This window comes from Acomys minous (genome assembly GCF_964271855.1).
Source record: "Acomys minous genome assembly, chromosome: 1".
In the NCBI taxonomy this organism is placed as follows: domain Eukaryota; kingdom Metazoa; phylum Chordata; class Mammalia; order Rodentia; family Muridae; genus Acomys; species Acomys minous.
Genome location: NC_140483.1, coordinates 13,354,307 through 13,377,161, shown reverse-complemented (window position 1 = coordinate 13,377,161; position 22,855 = coordinate 13,354,307). Strand labels below are relative to the sequence as shown.

At 42.2% G+C, this 22,855-nt stretch overlaps 1 protein-coding gene across 6 annotated transcripts in view; it reads left to right on the top strand.

Annotated features, from left to right (window-relative positions):
* DNAH14 (dynein axonemal heavy chain 14) overlaps nucleotides 1–22,855 on the top strand; it is a 230,415-nt gene that overhangs the window by 107,296 nt on the left and 100,264 nt on the right. For all 6 annotated transcript variants that reach the window (XR_014781397.1, XR_014781398.1, XM_084793762.1 and 3 more), the window contains 11 exons: nucleotides 441–513; nucleotides 2,423–2,661; nucleotides 3,979–4,095; nucleotides 6,233–6,391; nucleotides 8,586–8,718; nucleotides 10,768–10,829; nucleotides 11,491–11,672; nucleotides 13,049–13,177; nucleotides 15,676–15,813; nucleotides 17,551–17,718; nucleotides 18,817–18,987. Coding sequence is in view for 4 of the 6 variants with exons in the window: in XM_084793762.1 (XP_084649888.1) it covers nucleotides 441–513; nucleotides 2,423–2,661; nucleotides 3,979–4,095; nucleotides 6,233–6,391; nucleotides 8,586–8,718; nucleotides 10,768–10,829; nucleotides 11,491–11,672; nucleotides 13,049–13,177; nucleotides 15,676–15,813; nucleotides 17,551–17,718; nucleotides 18,817–18,987 (1,571 nt within the window). In the remaining 2 variants the exon portion in view is untranslated. The remainder of the gene's footprint in view (nucleotides 1–440; nucleotides 514–2,422; nucleotides 2,662–3,978; nucleotides 4,096–6,232; nucleotides 6,392–8,585; nucleotides 8,719–10,767; nucleotides 10,830–11,490; nucleotides 11,673–13,048; nucleotides 13,178–15,675; nucleotides 15,814–17,550; nucleotides 17,719–18,816; nucleotides 18,988–22,855) is intronic.

Below are 22,855 nucleotides of genomic sequence, written 5' to 3'. Positions count from 1 at the left end.
CCACTTTTATGGTTAAAAGTGTAACTTCTGAAGAAAGAAGGTAGATGATAAAAAGAGACTACAACTGGTGTGTTCAATTCTTCCCATAAAAATGGGATCAAAATTATACGCTGAGCGAGGGTTAAGGCATTAAAAGATTAGTTTCCCTCTACACTCCTCTTTCTTCTCGTCTAGGTCCCCCAGTTGGACTCCACTGCAGAAAATGACATTTCCTCCTACAGCAACCCTTAACAGTCGGAAGTTCCTCATGAAAGGGCGGGGCCTGTGGGTACCGCCTTACCCTGATAGACATCGGTGGCTAGAATGTACCAGAGTATAAACTATAAAAGACTCTCCTGTGGCAGTTCACAGCTAGACAGTGTTACAAGTTGAACCTTATTAATTAGCAAATGAAATTTTAGGTCTATTGTCAATTGTACAAAAATCCTGTTGTTTCTAAGGTGATGAAGCGAGTGACACCTCACCTAAAGAGACAAAGACTGCGAAAGTCAAGTTCATGGATACGGGAAAAAGGTCAGTCACATCAGTGCAGTAAATGTGTTTGAAGAACCTGCTAGATGGAAAACAGTCAAGGGCACATAGGATCATTGTCGGTAAACTGTATTTTGTAGTCTCATAATATTAAAGTGTACATTATTTTGTCCCAACTTAGAGACAAGATAACCAAATTTTATATTTTAAAATAAGATTGTTGTTTTAAAAATCCATCTTGCCTTTAAACATTTTAGAAAGAAATAAAATTTATTTGAGTTTATTTCAGGAAGCAGCCATTTATAAGCTATGAAATGTTGAACCAGACAGAAGGGTTCTAAAGCTTTGTCTCACCTATAAAACTGGAACGATGACGTGACATACTAGTTGAAACTGATGCATAGTTAGGTGTGGGGTTATACATGATGGCTGTGAGTCCACAGTCTAAATCTGTTAACCTGCAGGAGACTCTGTAACTTAGATTGCCAGCAGGATGCAATCCACAGGATGCAAGGAGGCAGTTCAGCTCAAAACAACTAAGTAGCCGGTGTCGGCTCAAACTTGAGGAGTCTGGTCCCAAGTAATTTATTTTAGGCATATTTAGGCACAGAAAATTCGGTTTAAAAACTTTTATGGTGATAATTAACTCAATCCTGTATGTATAATAAGCCATTCATAAATCTGTTTGAGGACCAAAGTAAGCTAAACAAAGATTGGGCATGCCTGCATCAAAACTCTTTGTAAAGTACATGTGATACAAAGACAGGTTCTGAGGGTTGACTACCTGTGACATATCCCATAAAGGTGGGTTTTATAGCTCTAGAAAAACAAACACAAGAGAATCCAGTGTTGTCTCCACCACAGAGATAATGCTAAGGTCACCAGGCTAGAACACATGGCCGCATCTAGCCTTCTGGATAAGCGGTATTTCATTTCCTCCTTTGAAGGAGCAGCCCTGCGTGCTAATATTCCAGGCCTCTCTAGTACTAGCACAAGGACTTGTGTGCCGCCTGCATTAACCAACGACTACTCCTCATATCTTTCTCAACTCTTGACGCTTCGCTCCTCTTTCCTTCCTGTAAGGCATCATGTCCACTTTGTTCAGCGTGACTGACGAATAGTGAACATAGCAGGATGTTTCAGATATATTTATGCAAATGTACTACACGTTGATAGTAGCTAATGAATTGCAGTCTGAAATATCTTAGTTTTTTAAAATGTGTAGGTGATGTTATGATAATACCAAAACCATTCAAGATGTTAGAAATTAGGCCCAACGCTCCTGTTTAACCCCATCATTATCAATCCTGTCTCCACAAAAACCCATGGGTCGTTAACTGTGAGGAGTCTGCATCAGCCTCAGGTAGAAACAGTCTCTTCAGACTCTGACTGCCCATCAATAGCCATGTTGAACTAAGCCAACCAACCCATAAGATTTACTAAGAGAGACACGAAGTAAATCAGTATTTACTTACGTCTTTCATCAAATGCACAATTAGCAAATCCCCTCCTTCAACAAGTAAACTTTCAACTATAAATTGACCCCAAAATAAAAAAGTTTACCTATAACTACTACATTAAATGATATGCATATGTAACACATATATATATCAAATAAAATATTAAACATGTATCAAAACTGCATCATTATAAGGGTATATATAGTATGTTAAATAAAATTATGTGTTAAATAACGGTATATTATACATTTGTCAACACATTACCCAAAACAGATATGAAACAAAGGTTATATATGAATATCTTATATATTAGCTACTGTAAAGATAAACACAGTAACTAATTTATGTGACTGTGATCAGAAAAAAAATTGTATATTGGGTCTAAAATTATATATCAGTTTTATTACAATTTTCAATAATAAAACTGGCACGATGTTGAGGTAAATCATCCAGTTACTTACAAAGCTTTTGCCATTCACCTTTCTATGCAGCCACTACAATGATGAAAACGCGTGGTATTTGGAGAAAAACCCTGAGAAGTTGACAGTGATGATTCAGAAGATCTTCATCTTTGCCTTCACGTGGGCATTTGGGGGCATTTTAAAGCGTGAGGACCAGCATGAAGAAGACTTGCTGTTCCGCACGGGTTTTGAACCCGACTCTCTTGCAGAAGTTACCTATAATTTCGACAACCTCGTTCATGAGTTGTTTGAGGATGATTCGGAAGGAGGTCAGTGGATTGCCGTACCTACCAACTACACACTAATTCACTCTTGCCAAAAGGGTAAAATCACAAGATAGATGGGAACTTTCTTCAGTGTAAAGAATGTTAAGGTCTTTGTTGGATAGAAATATAAAAACAAAAACAAAAAAACAAAACAAAAAAAAACTTAGATTTGGGAAAATATATAAATCAGTATGCTTGAAACAAACAATGCTAAAAATAAATTGATAATCATATGTGATACAAATATTTGAGGAGCGGCAAAGTATAATAAAAGCCAAAAAATTAAAGATGATTGAAAAACACCATATTTAAAAATAATAGCAACCTGCAGGGCCTGGAGAGATGGATCAGAGGGTAATAGGATTTGCAGTGCAAGCGTAAGTATCTAAGTTCAAATCCCCAGCACCCACTTAAAAAGCTAGGCATGGCTGCACCTGTCTGTGAGCTTGGCATTGGGGTATGGAGATGGAAGGATTATGAGGCCAACAATCCTAGCCAAATGGTAAGTTTCTGGAGAGCCACATTGTCTCAAGGCAATAGGTGAAGAGTGGTAGAAGACACCTGATATCCTACTCTGGCCTCCACATGTGTGCCCACGGTGCATATGTGCACACACATGCATGTCCCACACACACACGGGAACTCGCAAACCAAAACTCATGTGAATTTAACATGATGGTTTTATCAACAAATCTATAAGGAGTCTGAGAGAAAAGTAGCAACTCTAAAATCATAGTCAAGTGTGGTGTTGTGACTCCTGTCTGTAAACCCAGTGTTTAGAAGATAGAAACAGGAAGATCAGGAGTTCAAGGTCATCTTTGGGTATATAGCAAGTTTGAGTCACTCCTGGGCTACATAAGACCCTGTCTCCAAAAGGAGGAGAAGGAGGAGGAGGAGGAGGAGGAGGAGGAGGAGGAGGAGGAGGAGGAAGAAAGAAAAGAAAAATCAGAACAATTTGTTTTTAATATATCTTTAGCAGATGCTTCTATGTTACACTGGTTTGACCACTGCCAATATGTTACGAGAATTTACTAATATCCAAACACACCATAGTAGCAGGCACTTTGGGATAAGATGTCATTAGGACATTTCATCACAATTCACCCTTTTCTGTATGTAAAAATGATTAAAGGTTAATGAGCTTTTGCTTTTGTATATGCCAATATTAAAGGCAGTGCCCTGCCTGGTTTACGTGGCTGTATTCACTTCAGTGAGTATTTACTCACTATCTCACAAAGCCTCACCTTTCAGGTAGAATTCATGTCACTGGTAAGCCACATTCTTACTGGATTCTTGTGTTTACTGTTTTCAAATGTGTAGGTATAAATTTACCAGGTGGCGAACGGTCTGTATTTGGGTATTTTTTGGACTTCCAGCAATGTGAATTTACACCTTGGTCAGATATAGTTCCTAATGCGCAGACATTAATTCAAAGAGGTAAGTTTACTTGTTTTTTTTTTAATGCCTTTTTTACTTCTCTAAGATTCTGGAAATATATTAATCATAAAAATAGATACGTTCTCAAATTTGATGTTTACTATATTTTAATATATACCTTTGTGGGGCAGTTTTTATTCATATTTATAAAATATGCCCTTAAATCACCTTAGAGCATTACTTTATAAGGAATGTGCAGTTGGGGCTGGAGAGATAGCTTCAGGACTAAGAGCACTTTCTGCTTTTCCAGAGGACCTAGGTTCATTTTCCAGCACCCACATGATAGCTCACAACCATCTGTAACGCTATACCCAGAGAACCAGATGTGTCTTCTGGCCGCCCTGGGCACTAGGCACGCTCGTGGTACATAGCCATACATGCAGGCAAAACACCCATGGATATAAAATAAATAAATAAAATTTTAAAAAGAAAAATGCTTAGACACAGTATTCGGACATGGTAAACTCTAGTGTACAGAGTGTCAACAAGGAGTGTCTGCTGGTTTAGTTAGTGTGTCTACCACTAAACAGTAGCAGACAGCACCTCTACAAAAGTGAGAAATGCACACATATAAGAGTGTGTAAATGAAAGCAGTAATGTAAAACAAATAGGGCAGACACGGGGGTTCACACCTGGAGTCCCATCACTTGGGAGGCTGAGACAGGAGGATAGCCATTAGTTCAAGTCCAGTCTGGCATATATAGTGAATACCAGTGCACCAATAGCCCCTGGTTTGGTTTTTATGTCATAAGTGTCCATATACTCTACATTGTCTTTATTTTCAACCTGCTTCTGTGTATCACAGAAGATCCTTAAGCTTGTTGAGCCAGGAGAGGCTGGTAGAAGATGAAGGCAAGGACTTAATGACAAAACTTAAAGTTCCTTCAGCTTAACAGTTTTTCAACTCTCTGGTGCTATGAACTCAAGTACATTCTGAACTGAAGTCGTGTGGGTTTGTTTTTTGGTTTTTTGGGTTTTTGGGTTTTTTGTTTGTTTGTTTGTTTGTTTGTTTGTTTTTTGGTTTGGATCTTTTCCCAGGCTAGTCAGAAGAATCATGGCGGCTGCAGCACTGGGTGGTGGCCAGACAGCCCCATGACCTCGGGGTGACAAGCCCATGCACCCCTCAGTGTACTGTGTTACTGAACTAGGGTATTCTGAAGGTTAGCTGTAGTAAACATGTTTCAAATAGCAGCATTTTCATATTTTCAACTTGCCGCCTGCAGCAGGCAGGAGAGCCAGCCCTGAGGTAATCAGAGCAGGAGCGCTGTCTCTGTGCCTCGCCTGCTGCTGCATTTGGGGCTGGGGAGCATTCCCCACACCTCACCTGGGCAGCACAACCTTGCATGTGGTGGTTGTGGGTAAGCCATCAAGAGGGCGAGTGCATGTGAGAAATCCAGCCCTGCCTGTTGCCTGCTGTGTGGTCCTTGAGAAAGAGATTCCCCTCCCCTCCCCTTTGCCTTCTACACCAATGGTGAGCAGAAGAGCCGGCCCTGCTTCTTGTCTGCTGGGCTGAGGTGGATGACGGAGAGACACCCTCCTCCTCTCCCTTGTCCCTTCCCACCTATGGCAGGCAGGAGAGCTGGCCATGCCCCTCACCTGCGACAACACTTGGTAGAGCAGCCCCTGCACCTCACCTGCTCAACAGGGATAGAGCTGGCCCTGGTTGGGGGGTGGGGGTGGAATACAGAGGTTGCCGACAAGTCGGCCTGAGGTTGTGAGAGCAAGAGAGCCAGCGTTGGGCTGATCAGCTCAGACCTCTCAAGCACAGATCCAGAATTTTAACCTGGCCTATACCAACATCTACCCCATTGATAAACTGCTGGAATGCATGATAGGGCTGGGTCTACAGACCCAAAATGGCAGGGTCACCATGATCCAGGAACAACCAGACTACCAGGGTCGGGGCAGGAAAGTCAAGGAGTTTTTTCCCAGGAATGTGTGCCGTGCCTTGGCCAGCTGAGGATACAGGAGAGAGCAATCTTTGAGATTAGCAAAGACCCCAGGCACATGCAACAATATATACCATGTTCAAGTTGCCGTGTACCATGCTGACCTGCCCAGGAAGTATTAAATAGCAAAACTTGGTTACTACTTCACTCTAGGTCACCTGAAATCTAAAGCTGTCTTCTGACCTCAGGGACGTCATTGCTGGCCAGCTTTAAGGGGACAGGTGAGAACCTGCTGAGGCTGCAGGAGTGCGAGGAGTGTGTGAACTACATTGCTACCCAAGATACAATGTGCCTGTCTTTCCTCATGAGCCTTCTCCTAAAGAACTCCTACCCTGTACTCCTCACAGGTATGAGAAACATTTACAGAGGGGACTTCCAGGCTGGGGAGAAGCCTAACAACTAGAGTCTAATCATTTTTAAGTGACTAATTTTCACCGTCTTACCAACAGCCTATGAATTAACATGGGATGTTATAAGCCTGTCGTTTACCCCATCCTGGTTAGTTTAGTTTTTTAATCTTTTTTTGGGGGGGAGTAGGGGGGAGCAAGGGGGGAGCTGTTGCTGAGTGGCCCATTCTGCCATTGAACATGTGATTCTCCTGCCTCAACATCCCAAGTACTGTAATTATGGGTGCACCCACCACTCCAGACTTGAATGTTATTTTTTTCCCCATCTTTTCATTACATTAAGGACAAATTCTAGAAACAAATGTATTAGATGAACACGTGGTTGACTCCAATAGCCCTGGTCCTCAGAGGGCCAACTCCAGACACCAGCTGCTTAATTAAACTTAAATATATAGTTTGTAAATATGGGACAAAATTTTTCCAATCTTTTACTTGTTACCAAGGAAGGGACTCAATACAGTTCCTGTTCGTTCTGAATATCCAACCCATTGGTTACCATTTTCTTGCCCCTGACTGTGGGGCTTTGCTGGACAGAGGTCTTGAGTCCGCTCCTCTCCAGAAAATCCAGTTTACCTGCCCAGGGAAAGAGGAAACACTCCCTCCTGTCTCCAGAAAGCGACCATAAAATCCCATTTGGCAAAAAGGTGCGACCAAACCTGGTTCTGGTCAGATAAGACACTTCAAAGCTGCCTCTAAATTAACAAGAGGCCTGGCTCCTGAGACATGCCCTCTGGGTATTTACTACAGACAAAAAAACATACCCTGGGACTGCCTGCCCCTTTTTACAACCCAGGGCTTAAAACAAAAAAACAAAAACCAAGATCCCTTGGGTTGGGGAACCTTTTCTCATTTTCCCTGCTTTTTTCTTGCCTCCCTTCCTCCTCCCCCTCCCCCTTTCTTTAATCTGTAGCTTAGCTTTGACTCTTGCCTCGAGACAGAATTATGAAACTTAGTACGTATATCAAAGCCTAGTTCATTGTCTCTTGGATGTTGGGCTACCTCGCACTCTCTCACTCTCCGCGATCCCTTCTTCCGCTCATCCCTGCTGAGGAGGGTGAGAACCTGGGCTCTCTCGGCCTGAGAAGGCCCACAGGGATGCTCCTGCCCCTTCACTGCCTTGTCACAGCTTTGCGGCTTAAAGGCACAGCTACACCCACCTCCATCCAATCTTCCTGCTCCTCCCTGCACAGCGATCATTCCCCTGGGACCACAGAGGACCAGAGAGGATGATCAGCCAATCCAGCACCTGACCTGTATTGTATATCACCAGAGGCAAATAGTAGACTGTTCTCAGGGACAAACACAAAGAACTTCAGCAGTGTAAGACTCAGATGACACACATTTGCCTCTGGTTTGCTTTAAGAAAACTCTTAAATGTTTCTGTCTTGTGAACTTGGAGTCATGGGTCCTTGTTCGGCTTCTGTAAGTTTATTAAATGCCTCCCTTAGATTGTGTTAGCCAAAAAAAAAAAAATGTTTAAGGGACTGGGTACTGTGTGTTATGTGCCTGTAATTTCAGTACTCAGGAGGCTACAGCAGAATTAGTTAGTTCAAGACCACCCTAGGCCCCCCTCAAGGGGGGAAAAAATGAAGAGAGCTGGAGAGATGGCCCAGTGGTTAACTGTGCTTGGCTGCTCTTGCAGAGCGCGCTGGTTCCTTACCTAACACCCACACCATAGCTCATGACCATCTGTAACTGCAGTTACAGGAGAGTCTACAGCCTCCGTGTGCAGGAGTCACGCGCACGACGCACATACACATGCAGATAGTACACTTGTGCACATAAAATGTATCTTTTTCAGTTGGGTTTTGTTTTGTTTTGTTTTTTCAAAAGAGTCTCATTAAGCGTAGTTCTAGCATGCTAAAAGCAAGAACCAGCTGTTCAAGTTAAATGAACATTAAATAAAAATTATAATTATTTCCTAATCTATCTTTCATAAGAACCATAAATAATTCAAACAGTTTGAAAGCTCGAACTAAGTTCCTAATTAACTTGTCTCACATCTAAAACAGAAAAGCAAAAATATGCTTTCCTTGCAAATTTCAAGAGGATAAAAAACATCACTGTTTGGTTTTAACATGCAAATGTGTCATTTTCTGGTGTGTGGCTCTAACCTAATGTATTTCTTCCTTAGGAGACTGTGGTGTTGGGAAAAGTATTGCCATCAACGAGATGCTTGAAAAACTAGAAGGCCGAGGAACATTTGATATCAAATATGGGTCAATTTTAGGAAAAGTTCTGTTACATAATGAAATTAAAAGATCAAGGTTGTATATATTAAACTTTAAATTTGTCTTATCTGGTAAAAATGTTTCCTTGATGTATGTTGGCTTTGTTCTTACAAAGCAAATCTTTTATATAGTGATGGGAATTATCCATCTCTCCTTAATTTTAATGTCCATGTTGAATTAACACGTAGTAATTATATATATATATATATATATATATATATATATATATATATATATATATATATATATTGTGAGATGCAATGGGTTCTTTAAATTTACACATGCATTGTAAAATTATGTCACCTGGTTAACATACCCATCACCTCACAGACTTACATTTTCTAGTGAGAGCACTTAAAATCTGTGCTTCCAGCAGCTTCGCAGTACATGTTAGCTGTGCCCTCTAGACCCATGATACACCTTGAAATTGGATCCTTCCTGTTTGCGTCCTTTGGCAGGCACCCCATCTGCTGCCTCCTTGCCCTCATCCCCTTACCCTAACCCCTCTCTCTGCCTCCATGAGTTGAGCTTTCTCCAGAGTCTTAGGAGACTATGAAGAATTTCATCTTTCTTTGCCTGGCTTCACTTTTTTTATGGCAGTGTCCTGTTGTTTTGGCTAATATTCATTTGTGCTGTGCACTTTTAAATGTTAAGTGTTTTACCCTGTGCTGGGGAGGGGTGCGCACATGTAAGTGTGGATGCCTGCAGAGGCCGGAAGAGGGCATCTTAAGCCCTGAAGCCTGACGTGAGGACATGAGCTAGGAACCAAACCCCCGCCCATTTCAACTGCTGAGCCATCTCTCCAACCCTGTAATGACAGCTGCTACCTTGTTCTTTCTGCTCAGGATTGCTGTCTGTTTGGAGCCATGTGATTCCACAAGAAAAATGAAAAGATGGCACGAGTTTGCATAGAGATTAGACTGATTTTGTAAGACATTTGGGGCAGTATAAACATTGTAACAGTATCACTTTTTCTAAAGTTTAAATGCAGGATATTCATGTGACTTTTCAATTTCATTACAGTTTTCAGTATATAGATTATTTTTCACTTGTTGAGAAGATCGTTATGGCTTTTGTCCTTTGTTCTATTACTATGGTGTGTCACTTTTATTGGTTTGCATCCCAGGGTTGGCTCTCTCTTGATCATGAAGAGTGGTCTTTGTAATGCACTGCTGAATTTGGGTTTTTTTTTTTTGGTTTGTTTGTTTGTTTTTTTAGCCTTCTGTCAAAGATGTTTGCATCTGTGTTCCTAAACAATCCTGTCCTGAAATTTTCTTTGTCTGGGCCGTTTTCTGGCTTTCTTACCAAGGCAATGCTGGCCCTGTGAAATGAGGTTGGAAAATACTCCTTCTGCCTCCTTGGGTGTTAGCATATGAGCCTTAGGATTCGTCCTTCTTTAAATAATCAGTAGAAGTCAGTATGAAACCATACAGATCTGAGATTTTTTTTTCTTTCATGGGGGTCTTTTTGTTACTGATTTCATCTCTGTCCTTACCTCTAATTTTCTGTTTAGAAAAAAGTCTTTACTTTTACCAAAGTGTTAACTGCTAGATTCATTCCTTTAAATCAGAGACACTGCATTCATTCATTTTAAATTTAAGCTTAGAACCACACGTTTTATATAACATAAAATGTAGCTGTGAGCTATTTTTATCACAGAAAAAAATGCACCATGGATATACTCACAAAATTTTGCATAGTATCAGTTTATTTTAACAGAAGTAAATCATCTACTTATGAAACATAAGACTTTTTACAAGGAGCCTGTGCCTACCATTCTGCATTCTGTGTGCTTCTTCCTAAAATGTAAACCTAAGTTTTGCAAATAAGAATTTCTGAAATACTCATTTCTAAAATTAAATCTCGTTGTTAAAATACTAGAGAAGCCTTTTTTTTTCCCCAGTTGAATGAGAAAGTGGAATGTGGAGAGGCCTTAAGACTATAAAAATATGAACAGAAAAATAAGTGTTTTCTTGTGGGAAATCTAAGTAAAATCTGTGATGTGCTGCTACTTTCATTAGATTTTATTACAACAGCTAAAATGACGAACTAATTTTGGGTCCTTAAAACATTTGATTCCAACAGCCTCAGGCAGAATATCAACATCGTGATTGCTGACAACTACAAAGCAACAATTGACGGCTTTGGTAAGTGCGGCCACATGGGATACAGAAGGTGCCATCTGGCTGGATTCTTCCTTGCCTCTCATCACAGCGCAGGACAAAGTTGTGGTCCTGGAGTTCTCATGTCAGGATATACAACAGAAACGCAAATGCCAGAGATGGGTTGGGGTCTTAAGCTACCGTAGCATCATCCCACATATTTGTCTGGGTGATTTTTACTGTGGGTGCTGTGTGCTGCTTTCCAGTCAGCTAGGTGTACCCTACACCCACAGAAGAGGGTTCCCCAAGATTCTGCACTTGTGCCTGTGCTGTGGTTTCTGACATGCAGGGGTTTCATTTTGTTTTATTTTTCAAGACAGGGTTTCTCTGTGCAGCCCTGACTGTCCTGGACTTGCTTTGTAGACCAGGCTGGCCTCGAACTCACAGAGATCCACCTGCCTCTGCACTCTCTGAGTGCTGATTACAGGCGTGTGCCACTGGGCCTGGCTCAACATGCAGTTTTATGGAACCATTCAAACCTGCTTGTCCCTCTCTCAGAGCATTATCATTAAAAAGACAACAATAAAATAAAATCCCTTAATTTCAAATCTCTTAACACCCTAAAATAAAGCAAAAATTGGCTTAAACTGCTCTAAAGTCTTTTGTTGTTGTTGTTTTTGTTGTTGTTCTTAATTTGGCATCATAGATGAGACTACAAAGACCGAAGGGGTTAAAACTGAAGACAGCGCAGTTAAATATGAAAAAGGGATTATAGTCTCTACAATAAATTTCACCACGAAGCTGACAGCCGCCAAAGCCAAGGAAATGATTCTGCGGAAATTAGTGAGAAGGACCAAAGACGTCCTCGGAGCGCCAAAGAACAGCCGGGTAAGGCAGCCCTCCAAGCAGTCCGCGTGCTAACTGAGTCATAAGTTGACGTGTGTTAGTTAATAAAAAGGAGAACGTACACTCCCGCGCACTGTCAAAAGCTGCCCTTAACAATGGGGACTTTGACTTTCAAACTGATGTATTCCTCTTCCAGGCTGATGGGTTGTCCTGGGTGAGACTTACTAAAAACCAGAAGAATATGTCAAAATCTGGGGAAAGATTGGCTGGGAACTGACTTAGCCGCTGCAGTTTTTAGTGCTGCAGCTTCCAGCTCATTGTCTTCCACTGCATGGAGCTCCAAGAGAAAGAGCCACTTCTGGAGCCCACCGACTGAGAGATGGCGCAAAGGGATTGAACACACTCGTGGGGACAGAACAGGGTCACAGAGCATCAGCCGCTCTTGCTCTCACCCTCGTCTGCTTGGCATGGGGTCAACTGTCCATTTCCGCTCACTGACTCTTGTTCAGCACCATGAAGTTAGCTCGAGGTCAAGGGTCAAGGGGTTCACAAGATTCATAAGTAAGCCTGCAGGTGGCGCCTGGGAGTCCCTGCACACAGTGCCTGTGTCACCTTAAGCAGACACTCAGGGCTGGCTTCAGATTCCCTTCAGGAGTGTACAGATTTGGGTAAAACTGATTGGTCTTTGCCTACATAAATAAACTGTAGGGGTTTTGAAAAGGTTTCAGCAGCTTACAGTCACACCATTAGAAAATACAGATGAGAAGTGTGGCTGCCAGTCTATATTTCAGGGAGGGAAACAGTATTCTCCTAAAAAGAATAACAACATTGACAGTTTCAAGTTGGGAAACTATATCAGCTGTTTGTTTCACACACACACACACACACACACACACACACACACACACACACACACACACACGATCAAAAGAGTTCACTGCATAGAGATTATGGCTAGCACACTCCACAGCATAATATTTTTCTAGGTTAAAAAAAATGCAGATTTAAAAAACTGGAATGTGTTTCTAAATTTTCTGCCCAACCCAGAGAGGGTGCTTATGAAATAGAAAAGCTAACCCCTACAAGAGAGCCTTACCAAGAACAAGCACATGATAAGATAATGCTTACTAACCTGATACATTCAGAAGGAAGTATCACAGCTAAATTGTTTTATCAACATCAAAAACATTCCTAAGTATCATGTATTTTTTTAGGGACCAAGGGTAGATAGAGTTTCTACTGGTTTGAACACTCACTGTCTTCTAAGACCATATCTTCAAAATAGATTTGATCTTCTGTTTTTTAACAGATTATTGCCTATAATTTTGTTCTTGAACAAGAGCGTAATTAATATGTTATTCATAATTTTCTAACAGGTTTTACTAACTAATATTTTTTAACATTTTGTCTTCTTTAAGATTGTAGTATTTATTGACGATTTGAATATGCCAATACCAGACAAGTCTGGAGCACAGCCAGCCCTGGAATTGATCAGACAGTTGTTAGACATGGGAGGAGTTTATGATACTGAAAGAAATACGTGGAAGGTACGGTACACTGAACAGCAACGCGGAGTTAAGGATGTAGGAAGTCCAGTTATGTGAACTCATTAATGGGGAGGCCCCGCTTTGGTTCCTTCTTTGGAAATCAGAAGCCTTTTGTTCCAAACCTGACTCCACCAGTCTCTGCTGCCTGGCCCTCAGATTTCCCCTCTGTAAGAAGAGATGACTGTATTGCACATAGCTCTGTGTCTCAGGCAGACCTAGTCAGGATCCCAAATGAAGCACACTCGCTAGTGAGTGGCATTGACTCCGACCCCAGCCAGACGGTCTAAATTACAATCCCCCTGAGGTAGCGAGAGTGCACCTCCAGTGCAGCCCTCCAGAGAGAACCTTAGAAGGGTGAAGAAAGGGGAGAAAGAAAACCAAAATGGGTCCTGGAATAAACAGCCTGAAAAAAGTCTCAGAAACGACCAGAGAATAGCTAGCAGGTCTCTGATGGGGTTTCCGCACTACCATGGGAAGGGCCAGGGGTGTCTAAAGCATCCCACCACTTGGCCTTGGTTTCCTAAGACTTTGAGATATATCACTAAGTCACTTCTCTGATCTGATTCTTCTTATTACTTTTAAGTCATCATACAAAGTAATGTGTTTCCTTATAGTATTTTCATACATATGGATAGTTACACTTTGTTTATAATTCACTGCCCTCGCCATGTCCTCCTCTTAGTGTTTTAAATGAACACCTATAACTATGAACTGTCCCTCCACAGATTGCTTCACTGCACCCCAGAGGCCGATGGGCTGTGCTTTCATTTTTGTTTATTTTAGCAAGTTTTTTTTGTTTTCATCCTGGTTCCTCCAGTGACTCACCGGTCATTCGAGAGTACACTGCTTGATCTCTGTTTCTCTTGTGTCTGGGTTTATTCCATGATAGCCTGATAAGAAGTTATTTCAATGCCTTTGCATTTTGCTAAGACTTGCTTTATAGGCTAAAATGTAGAGAACTTTTTTAAGTTTCACATGCTGTTGAGACTAATATGGATTTTACAGCTGTTGTATGAGTTGTTCTGTAAATGTTTGTTTTATTTGCACAATCTATGGCATAGATTACTCTGAAGTTTCTCTGTTGACCTAGAAAAGACAGTGGGTTGTTGACACCATGCACCGTTGTTATCCCGAGACCTACCTGTTCTTTCGCTGTTTTATTGAATTGAAAGTCCCTATTCAATGAGCATGTGCGTACCATTGTTACAGCTTCCGGGTTGATTGCTCCTTTGTTACTCTGCAGTCGCTGTCCTGTATCCCTTCCGATGGTTCTCAGTTGGTATACGTCATCAATTATCAACATAGCTATGCCAGAATGCTTCTTGCTTTCATCTGCTTGGTTGCTTGATTTCTATCCTTTTTCTGAGAGTTTCTTTTTCAGTGAGCTGTGTGTTTCACAGGACAATACCCAACTGACTGGTCTGCATTCTTTAAATTTGTATTTAGGATTAATAGTGTGGAATGTCTAGTATTCATTTTTTAGATTCCCCAAAGTTAATGAGGTCATGCAGTATTTGTCTTTCTGCTTCTGGGTTATTTTGCTTAGCATGATGTCTTCCAGGCTTATTTATGCTGTAATAAATGGCAGGACTTCCTTTTCTTTAAGGATTTTGTGCTATTTCGTTGCATACATACACCATATTTTCTTATCTATTAGTGGGCCCTTAAAATGATTCTGGGTTTTTTTCTGTCATTAATAGTGTAATGAATGCAGATATATTTTATATATAGATTTGATCTCTGTAGGATATGTGTGTATGAATATACATTCAACAGTGGGGCTGTTGGAACACGTGGTGACTCTATTTTAATGAGGAGCTTATACCCTGTTTTTCATAATGTCTGTGCAAATTCCCTCTAGTAGTTTGCCAGAGTGTCCCTTCTCCACAGCCTCACCAGCATCTTCCATTCCTTGTCTTTCTGCTAATAGCTGTTCTAGCTGGGATGAAGTGATACCTCATTATTGTTTTGTTTTGTTTTTTTTAATTTCCCTGATCAGTGATGAGTGGTACTTTTTTTTTTCATTTATCTACTGTTTGTGTATATATTTTCTTTTAGTAAAATGATTCCCAAATTTTAGTTGGCTCACATGTTATGGGGGTGCTTTTTGTAAACGTCTTGTCAATGTCTGCTCACTCTGCCACCGCTCGTTGTGTTCTGCAGAAACTTCTCGGTTCTTGTAATCTCACTTGTCTATGTTGGTTCTGTCTCGTGTGTATTTGAGCTTCTTTGCTCAGCCCGGTGTCATGTCGAATGCCTCTGTGTTTTCTTCTAATCACTCCACATTCTCAAATAGGCTCCTTCCTGATGCTATTTAGAAAGCCTGCTAGAAATAGCTTATCTTGAGGCTGCATTCTATAACAGTTACCACTGTAATTCTTATTTCATAGGAAATAGTAATCTAAATATTTGCCTACATTCTTCCACTTGGGGCAGGGGAATGGATATGTACTTGAATTCTTACAGATGTGTTCCCCCTTTAAAAACACTTCCCACAGACTATTCAAGATGTTTCTATAATTGCCGCTTGTGCCCCTTCTGCCAGCGGGAATGACATCAGTCCACGCCTCCTCAAACACTTCTCCATACTGACATTGCCTCATCCTCCGCAGTGCGCCTTATGGACTATTTTTCAGGTAATGCATCTATCTCGCTTGTCCATTTCTCCCCTCTCTCCTACCTCCCTCTCTCCACTGGGATAGAAGTAGGTCTCAAGAATGCTATATACTCTACTCCACTGGTTGAGTTTTGTAAAGTGGACACGAACCTAGACATATTTAGGAATAATATATCTTTTCTTTGTGTGTGTTTAGTTTCTTTGTGTAGCCTGGCTTTCCTGGAACTCACTCTGTGGACCAGGCTGGCCTCAAACTCAGAGATCCACCTGCCTCTGGCTCCCAAATAAAAGTGGGGTATTAGTTGGGCACAGTGGTGCATGCTCATAATCCCAGCACTAGGGGAGGCAGAGGCAGGTGGATCTCTGTGAGTTCAAGGCCAGTGTGGTCTTCAGAGTGAGTTCCAGGACAGCCAAGAATACACAGAGAAACCTTGACATGAAAACAAAACAAAAATAGAGAGATAGATAAAAAGAAAAGAAAGAAAAATGGGGTATTGTCCTGATTAGTATTGATCTCAGCATTGCTACCCCTGGACAGATGGCCCTAGAGTGTATTTAAAAGGCAGGCTGAGTAAGCCCACGAGGAACAAGGCAGTAAGCAGCACTCATGCACAGCCTCTGCATCAGTTCTGCCTCCACATTCCGGCCTTGAGTTCATGCCCTAGCCTCCCATGGATGATAGACTACAAACTATGGGGTGAAATAACCCCTGTCTTCCCCAAGTTGCTTGCAGTCATGCCGTTTCATCACAGCAGTTAAGAAACCCAACTAAGATAACTGCCTCCAATATACACACTTCCTTCTAGCTCGTTTTCTACTGGGAAAGAAGGAACAGATTATAAGGGCAAAGTATGAGGACCTAAGGCCACTAACACTAAAAAATTATTCGTGTCTTTATAAATTTTATTTCTCCTATATTTTCTGGACTATCATTGTGATTTGTCTCTTAATATTGAAATCACAACTTAATGCTCATAAGAAATGCATGTGTGACGCAGCCCCAAGCCTCCGTTCTTCTGGCATGGAGCTCGGAAACTGTCTTTTAAGCATGAGCATTCTGATTTCTGATCCTTGCATTTTCTTACAGGAAGTAGACTCTCCTCAGCCGGTCTGCGTTGGCATATACAGTTACTTTCTTCTTAAGCAGCTTTTTACCTTTTTTTTTTTTTTAAGCAGGTGTAGCCTGTGGTCACAAGCATCAGAATCATAAGGGGCTTGAGGGAAACTGCTTTTACTTTACCTTTAAAGCTCATAAAGAAAGAAACTACAAGGTTAATTTTGAAGGAAGTTATTACGTTCTCTGCAACCTCACACATCCGATGTACAAATTACCCTGTATTTCAACTTGAGCCATTTTTCCAATAAGGAATTTCTGGACTCTCTCTCAAAAAAAAAAATAAAGCCCATGTAAATGGCAGTCCAGATGAGGCAATGGTCTGTCACTTGCCCCCTGGCAACCTAGGACATGAGGGGCACAACTGCTGTGCACAGAGCTGGGCCACCCACTGTCCCCCAGAGAGCGCGCATCATACGCCTCCAGGCCACACAGCATACTGCGACCTCGGGGACTGTCTCTCTTACCCAGGGTACCTTTGTGCTTCTGCCTCCATCCTGTTGCAAGATTTTAGTGAGTAGGAATTCTTAGTGAAGTGAATTCTCCACTGTAGTCCGCAAGTCTGTCTCTTTGTGCATATTAACATGTTAACCACAGCCTACATTTAAATGTTTAGCTAAATATTATATTTTCTCTTCAAAGGCTCACTTGGGAATTTATTTCTCCATGCATAACTTCGCGGCTGAGGTTCAGAAATGTAGAGAGAAGATTGTCCTCTGTTCCCTGGCGATATATTATCAAGTCTATAAGAAAATGTTGCCAACGCCAACCAAATGCCACTATATCTTTAATCCCCGAGACATGTTTAAGGTTCGTTTTTAAATTAGTTCTCTGTATTATTTTTAACATTTATATTGGGATGTAATTGCACTGCCCTGGGTCTCTATCTCCCTCCCTGCCTGCCTCCTTCCCTGTGGGTACTGCGAGAAGGTCTAAAAGTGAGATTTACAGTGGCAGCTTGTACCACAGGGCTGTTTCAAAGAGTTGTTCCAATAATTTGAGGCAGAGGAGTCAATAACAAAACCAGTAAGGAGTACGAGCTGGGACCCCGGGTAGAAGACGTGATGAGGTCCTCCCGTGGGCTTGGGTCTGGCTTTGTTGGGGGATTTTACTGTGGCTTGAAGGGCATGAACCTACATAAGTACTTGAGATGCCTGCGTGAGTGTTCACCGCTTTCCTAGGAGTGCTAGTTCTGTCAGCAGCAGTCATCAAATAAGTTTCAAAATTCAATGTTAAGAAAAAAAAATTTAACCAGGCATAGTGGAACATGCCTTTAATCCCAGCATTTGAGAGCCAGAGGCAGGGGAATCTCTTGAGTGCCAGGACAGCCAAGACTACACAGAGAAACTTTGTCTTAAAAAGACCAAAACAGAGGAAGAGGAAGAGGAAGAGACAGACAGAAAGAAGGGAAGGAGAGAAGGAGGAAGAGAAAGGGAGAAAGAATAGAAGGAAGGAAGGAAGGAAGGAAGGAAGGAAGGAAGGAAGGAATCCAGTACTCAGGAGGCAGAAGCAGGAGGATCTTTGAGTTTAAGATCAGCCTGTTCTACATAAATTTCAGGCAAGCGAAAGCTATAGAGTGAGACTCTGTCTCACACACACACACAAAAAGGTGTTATTGGAAAGCCCCTCCCTGTCTGTCCCCTGTGCTGGCACCTTTCTGATCCTGACAAGCCTCTCTCAGATGAACCTGAGACACGATCAGATCTTCTCCCACTAGGAGCCAATTTTCTTTGGCTTTAACTTGCCTGTCCCATAAAAGCATTCAGCTTGTCACTTACAGAAATCGACGGTTCTCACCTTGGAACGTTTCTTCCATTTTTATAAAGCATGCACCTGCAAACCTTGAGCTTTTACTTTGCATGTCACCTTCCTAACGCTGGCTGCATGTTCCTCTTCGACCTCTCACAGCTCTTGCTGGGACTGATGCAAGCAGACAAGACCATCATTAACTCCAAGGAGACGGCTGCTCTCCTCTTAGTCCATGAAGCCAGCCGCGTGTTTCATGACCGTCTAATTGAAACCAGTGAAAAAACCCTTTTCTTTCAGCTTCTCTCAAAGGAACTCCAGAACCATCTACAGGTGCGTCTTACACATATCTTAAGTGGAACTTCGCATGCATGTCTACCTGTGTGTGTGCGTGCATGTGCGTGCACACACAGAAACCCAAAACGTTGTTTTCTGAAAATCCTCAAATCTGTCTCTTACTATTAACAAAAGCAACTTGGTTTTAAGAATCCTGTTCCTTACTGGAAGATATCTGAGTATGAAGGTTTGACATAAAAAGGAAACGGTCGAGTCTTGGCTCCTTTGGTCACGATTCTAGCCTCTCAGAATCTTGACCCGGCTCGTCCCTCTCCAGGGCCTGCAGAACTGCCTACAGGAGACGCCCAGGCTCCTGATCGCCTTCCACCTTTTAATGTGGGTCACAGAGAAAAGCATCAGCAACTGACTTGACCTGAGTCATGGGGTCAACAGGCAGCAGTCGGCGCTCTTTGCTGCATCATCCTGAGACGTGCGTGCACGAAGGATGTTTAGGGCGAAGCTAAAGGATATTGAAGCCGAGTTGTAGAGTATAAACTTTAGCCGCAGAGCTGTGCTTACATAAGCATGCGTGTAGACAAATATATGTAAATATGTGCGCATATGCATGTCTGGTTCTGAAATAATTACAAATTTTTATTTATGGACATTCCATTGCTATGTTCTCTTCATTCAAATTATCTGCCTTTTATTTTGCTGATCTATATCACTTCTGTCGTTCAGTTGTTTTGTTTGTTTGTTTGTTTTTCAAGACAGGGTTTCTCTGTGTAGCCTTGGCTGTTCTGGACTCACTGCTGGGATTAAAGGTGTGCACCACCACACCCTGCTCCTTCAGTTGTTCTTAAAGTCTGTTCAAGTCTGGGCATTTAGATGCCCAGCATGGTGCCTCTTCCATCTCCACACCCACCAGCCTATCTCATCCCTGTCAGTTGTCTAGAATCTCCTAAAGTTCTTCCCAGAACGCAGTTCTTCCTTGGCCTCCCAGGAGCTGCCCCTGGGTCATGTGTCACAGTCACCTCTTCCCTGACTCTCTAGGTGCTGGATCTGCAGCAGTGGGATGCAGAGATTTTAAACTCAGCCTCTGCCCTGGTTCAAAGCCCAGGTCCTTCCTCCTTTCCCAAGCTGTGTATCATGAGCAAATGGCCCCTCTGTGCCTCGGTTTCCTTACCTCTAAGTAACAGTAGTGATTTCCTATCTCATAGGTCTATGGTGAGGACCAGAAACTCTAATGTAAATAAGCATTTGAATCATTTCAGATGCATAGTAAGTGATATATCTGAGCCATTATGATACTGAAAACAGTCTCATATCTATGTTTTAATTTATTTATTTATTTATTAAATGTATATGGGTGTCTTGTCTGTATCGGTGCCCTTGTCAGAAAAGGGCATCAGATCCTATAAAACTACAGTTTACAGACAGTTGTGAGCTCCCATGTGAGTGGTAGGAATTGAACCCAGGACCTCAGAAGAGCTGCCAGTGTTCTTAACCACTGAGCCATCTCTCCAGCCTCCTACATTTTAGATAGAGGAAAGGACTTTGGTGAAAATAGCATGAACCTTGAGAGAAGCAAGTTGAATCTATGAGTTTAGACTTCTAAACGTCTATCATGGTACCCTGGGCATTTGGCCTTCAGCATATTGAATCATCCCTCATCTGCATTTTTGCGTCCTCTCTACCGTCCCAGCGTTGGCGTCAGTGTCCATGCCTCCATGTGTTCCAGAAATCTGAGCATGTGCCCCTGTATTCCAACTAGGCTATAGCTTATTCCCCACAGCCTCTGCCTTTACAGCTGCAGGCCCCTCCCCTAGCTCACGTGTGGCCATTGTTCAAGACTCAGATCATGCTCATCACACTAAGTGAGGTGATGCAGGCTCAGGAAACTGTTCCCACCATGAGCAAAGTCTAAAGAGGCCTACCTACCGCCTAGAAGCAGGGGAGGTGGGCGTGGGAGGAACGGGGTGATGAGGCCTCTGTTAGATGGCATGGATAAGTCTTTAGAACTGTTGGACATAGTGATGCAAATTTGAGGTGGTAAATGTGTTTTTATTTTGTTATTAGTTTACATTATAATGACATTGTATTCTGTACATATAGGAAACTTTGTCAACTTAAAGTATGGGTCATTTCTTAAATTCAGTGTATACTTTTAGCTTTTTGGGAACCTTCTCTGGCCAATACCAGCCTCCCTCTAGACTCTCCTTTGTATGTTTTAAAACTGTTGGGTGCTCCTATCACAGGCCTGCCTTAGCTCTTTCCAAACTACAACTTCATAAGGACAGAATCTTTATTTCTTGATAGATCTGGAATTAGCTTAATATACACATTTCACAGGTGTATCTAGGGTGAATGAATAAGCAATAAATGAAGGTGTAGGGCTGGCCAGGCAGCTTGGCCTAGGTGCTTTGTCCTGCTAACCTGGCAGTCTGAGTTCTAGCCCCAGACCCACATACAGGTGGAAGGAGAGACCTAAGCCGCACCAACCCCCGGGCAGTCATCCTCTGACTTCCACATGTGCCCACGTACACAGAGAATAAAAATACATTCTGTTTTTTATAAAACAGATGAAAGGATAGACAGACTAATAAAATGATTGTAAAGATATAATAAAATAAAATCACTTCCTGCCCTGGGAGGAGCTCCTGACCGTCCTGTAAGTGCCGTGTACAAGTCTTTTCACATCTTTTCACAGTGAGGAACAGATAGAAAGGCAGTGAACAATGATGCAGCGAGCTCATGGGAACCAGGTTTTCCTTAGCTGCGGTCAGCTCTGTGGGTGGCAGAAGCAGCTATAATTCCCCAAATTAAAGACCTTATCAACCAAACTGCCCTTACAAACATGAGAATATAAATTATTACCATGAGAATTGTTACCTAATTAGTTGGCTGCCTTTTTTTTTTTTTTAGAGAGTGGAGTCTGACTCTAATAATAGAGAGCACAGTGCATGAGGCAGCGTCTTAAGAGCTTGATGCATTTTTCCTACTCTCATCTTCACTCATAAGACCTCTGTGACGTAGGCCCTGTTACTGTCCTCCCCTGTCTAGCAGGGCTGATGGGAGTAAGTTACACACAGTTACCCGGCTGGTCTAGTGATGGCGTCATCATTCAAACACAGGAGATCTGATGTCATGCAGCGTCTTAGCCACTGTGCCATTCTATCCCTGGACCATCATTGGCTAAGCAAATGACTTCTAAATGTGCATCAGGAACTTCCGGGGCTAGAAAGCAAGTGGGCCGCATGCTAAGGACCACCGGAATGGGTGGACACGGTCCATAGCCACCTTAGCCAGAAGCTGCAGGAGAGCATGCAGTGGCTGTGAGCAGCCAGTGCACACAGCCCTGCTGCAATTGAGGGAGGAGTTATTCATTCTGGCTGACGTTAGAGAAGACGACAATGAGGTTGTCAAATAGGAGAGAGCCCGTCACCCTGATGTGAAAGAGAATCAAAAAAAAAATGCAAAGTGGACCAAGAAAGCAACTGTGCAAAGCCACAGGACTGAGGTGGTAACTGACAGCTGACTAAGGGCACAATCCTTTTCCAGATTGTCAGTGGAGCTGCACGGCATCTGTCTCCAGCCATAAAGCTCTCAGCTCAAAGTCCAGAACCCTGGGGAGAGTTCAAGGGCGGAACTGTATCTCAACATTCTTGGCTTCCTTCGTAACATGTGTATTTTCTTAGAGGCATTTAAAGAATGTTATTTTGAGGAGGGGGTCCACAAGCTTTACTGCTCAAAGGAACAGATACACACACACACACACACACACACACACACACACACACACACACACATGTGGGTTAAGAGCCTGAGTCCTAGGATCCATTACCAGAAGCTTCTCTGACAAATAGATTATGGTCTTAGTTAAAAGAAAGAAAGAAAGAAAGAAAGAAAGAAAGAAAGAAAGAGG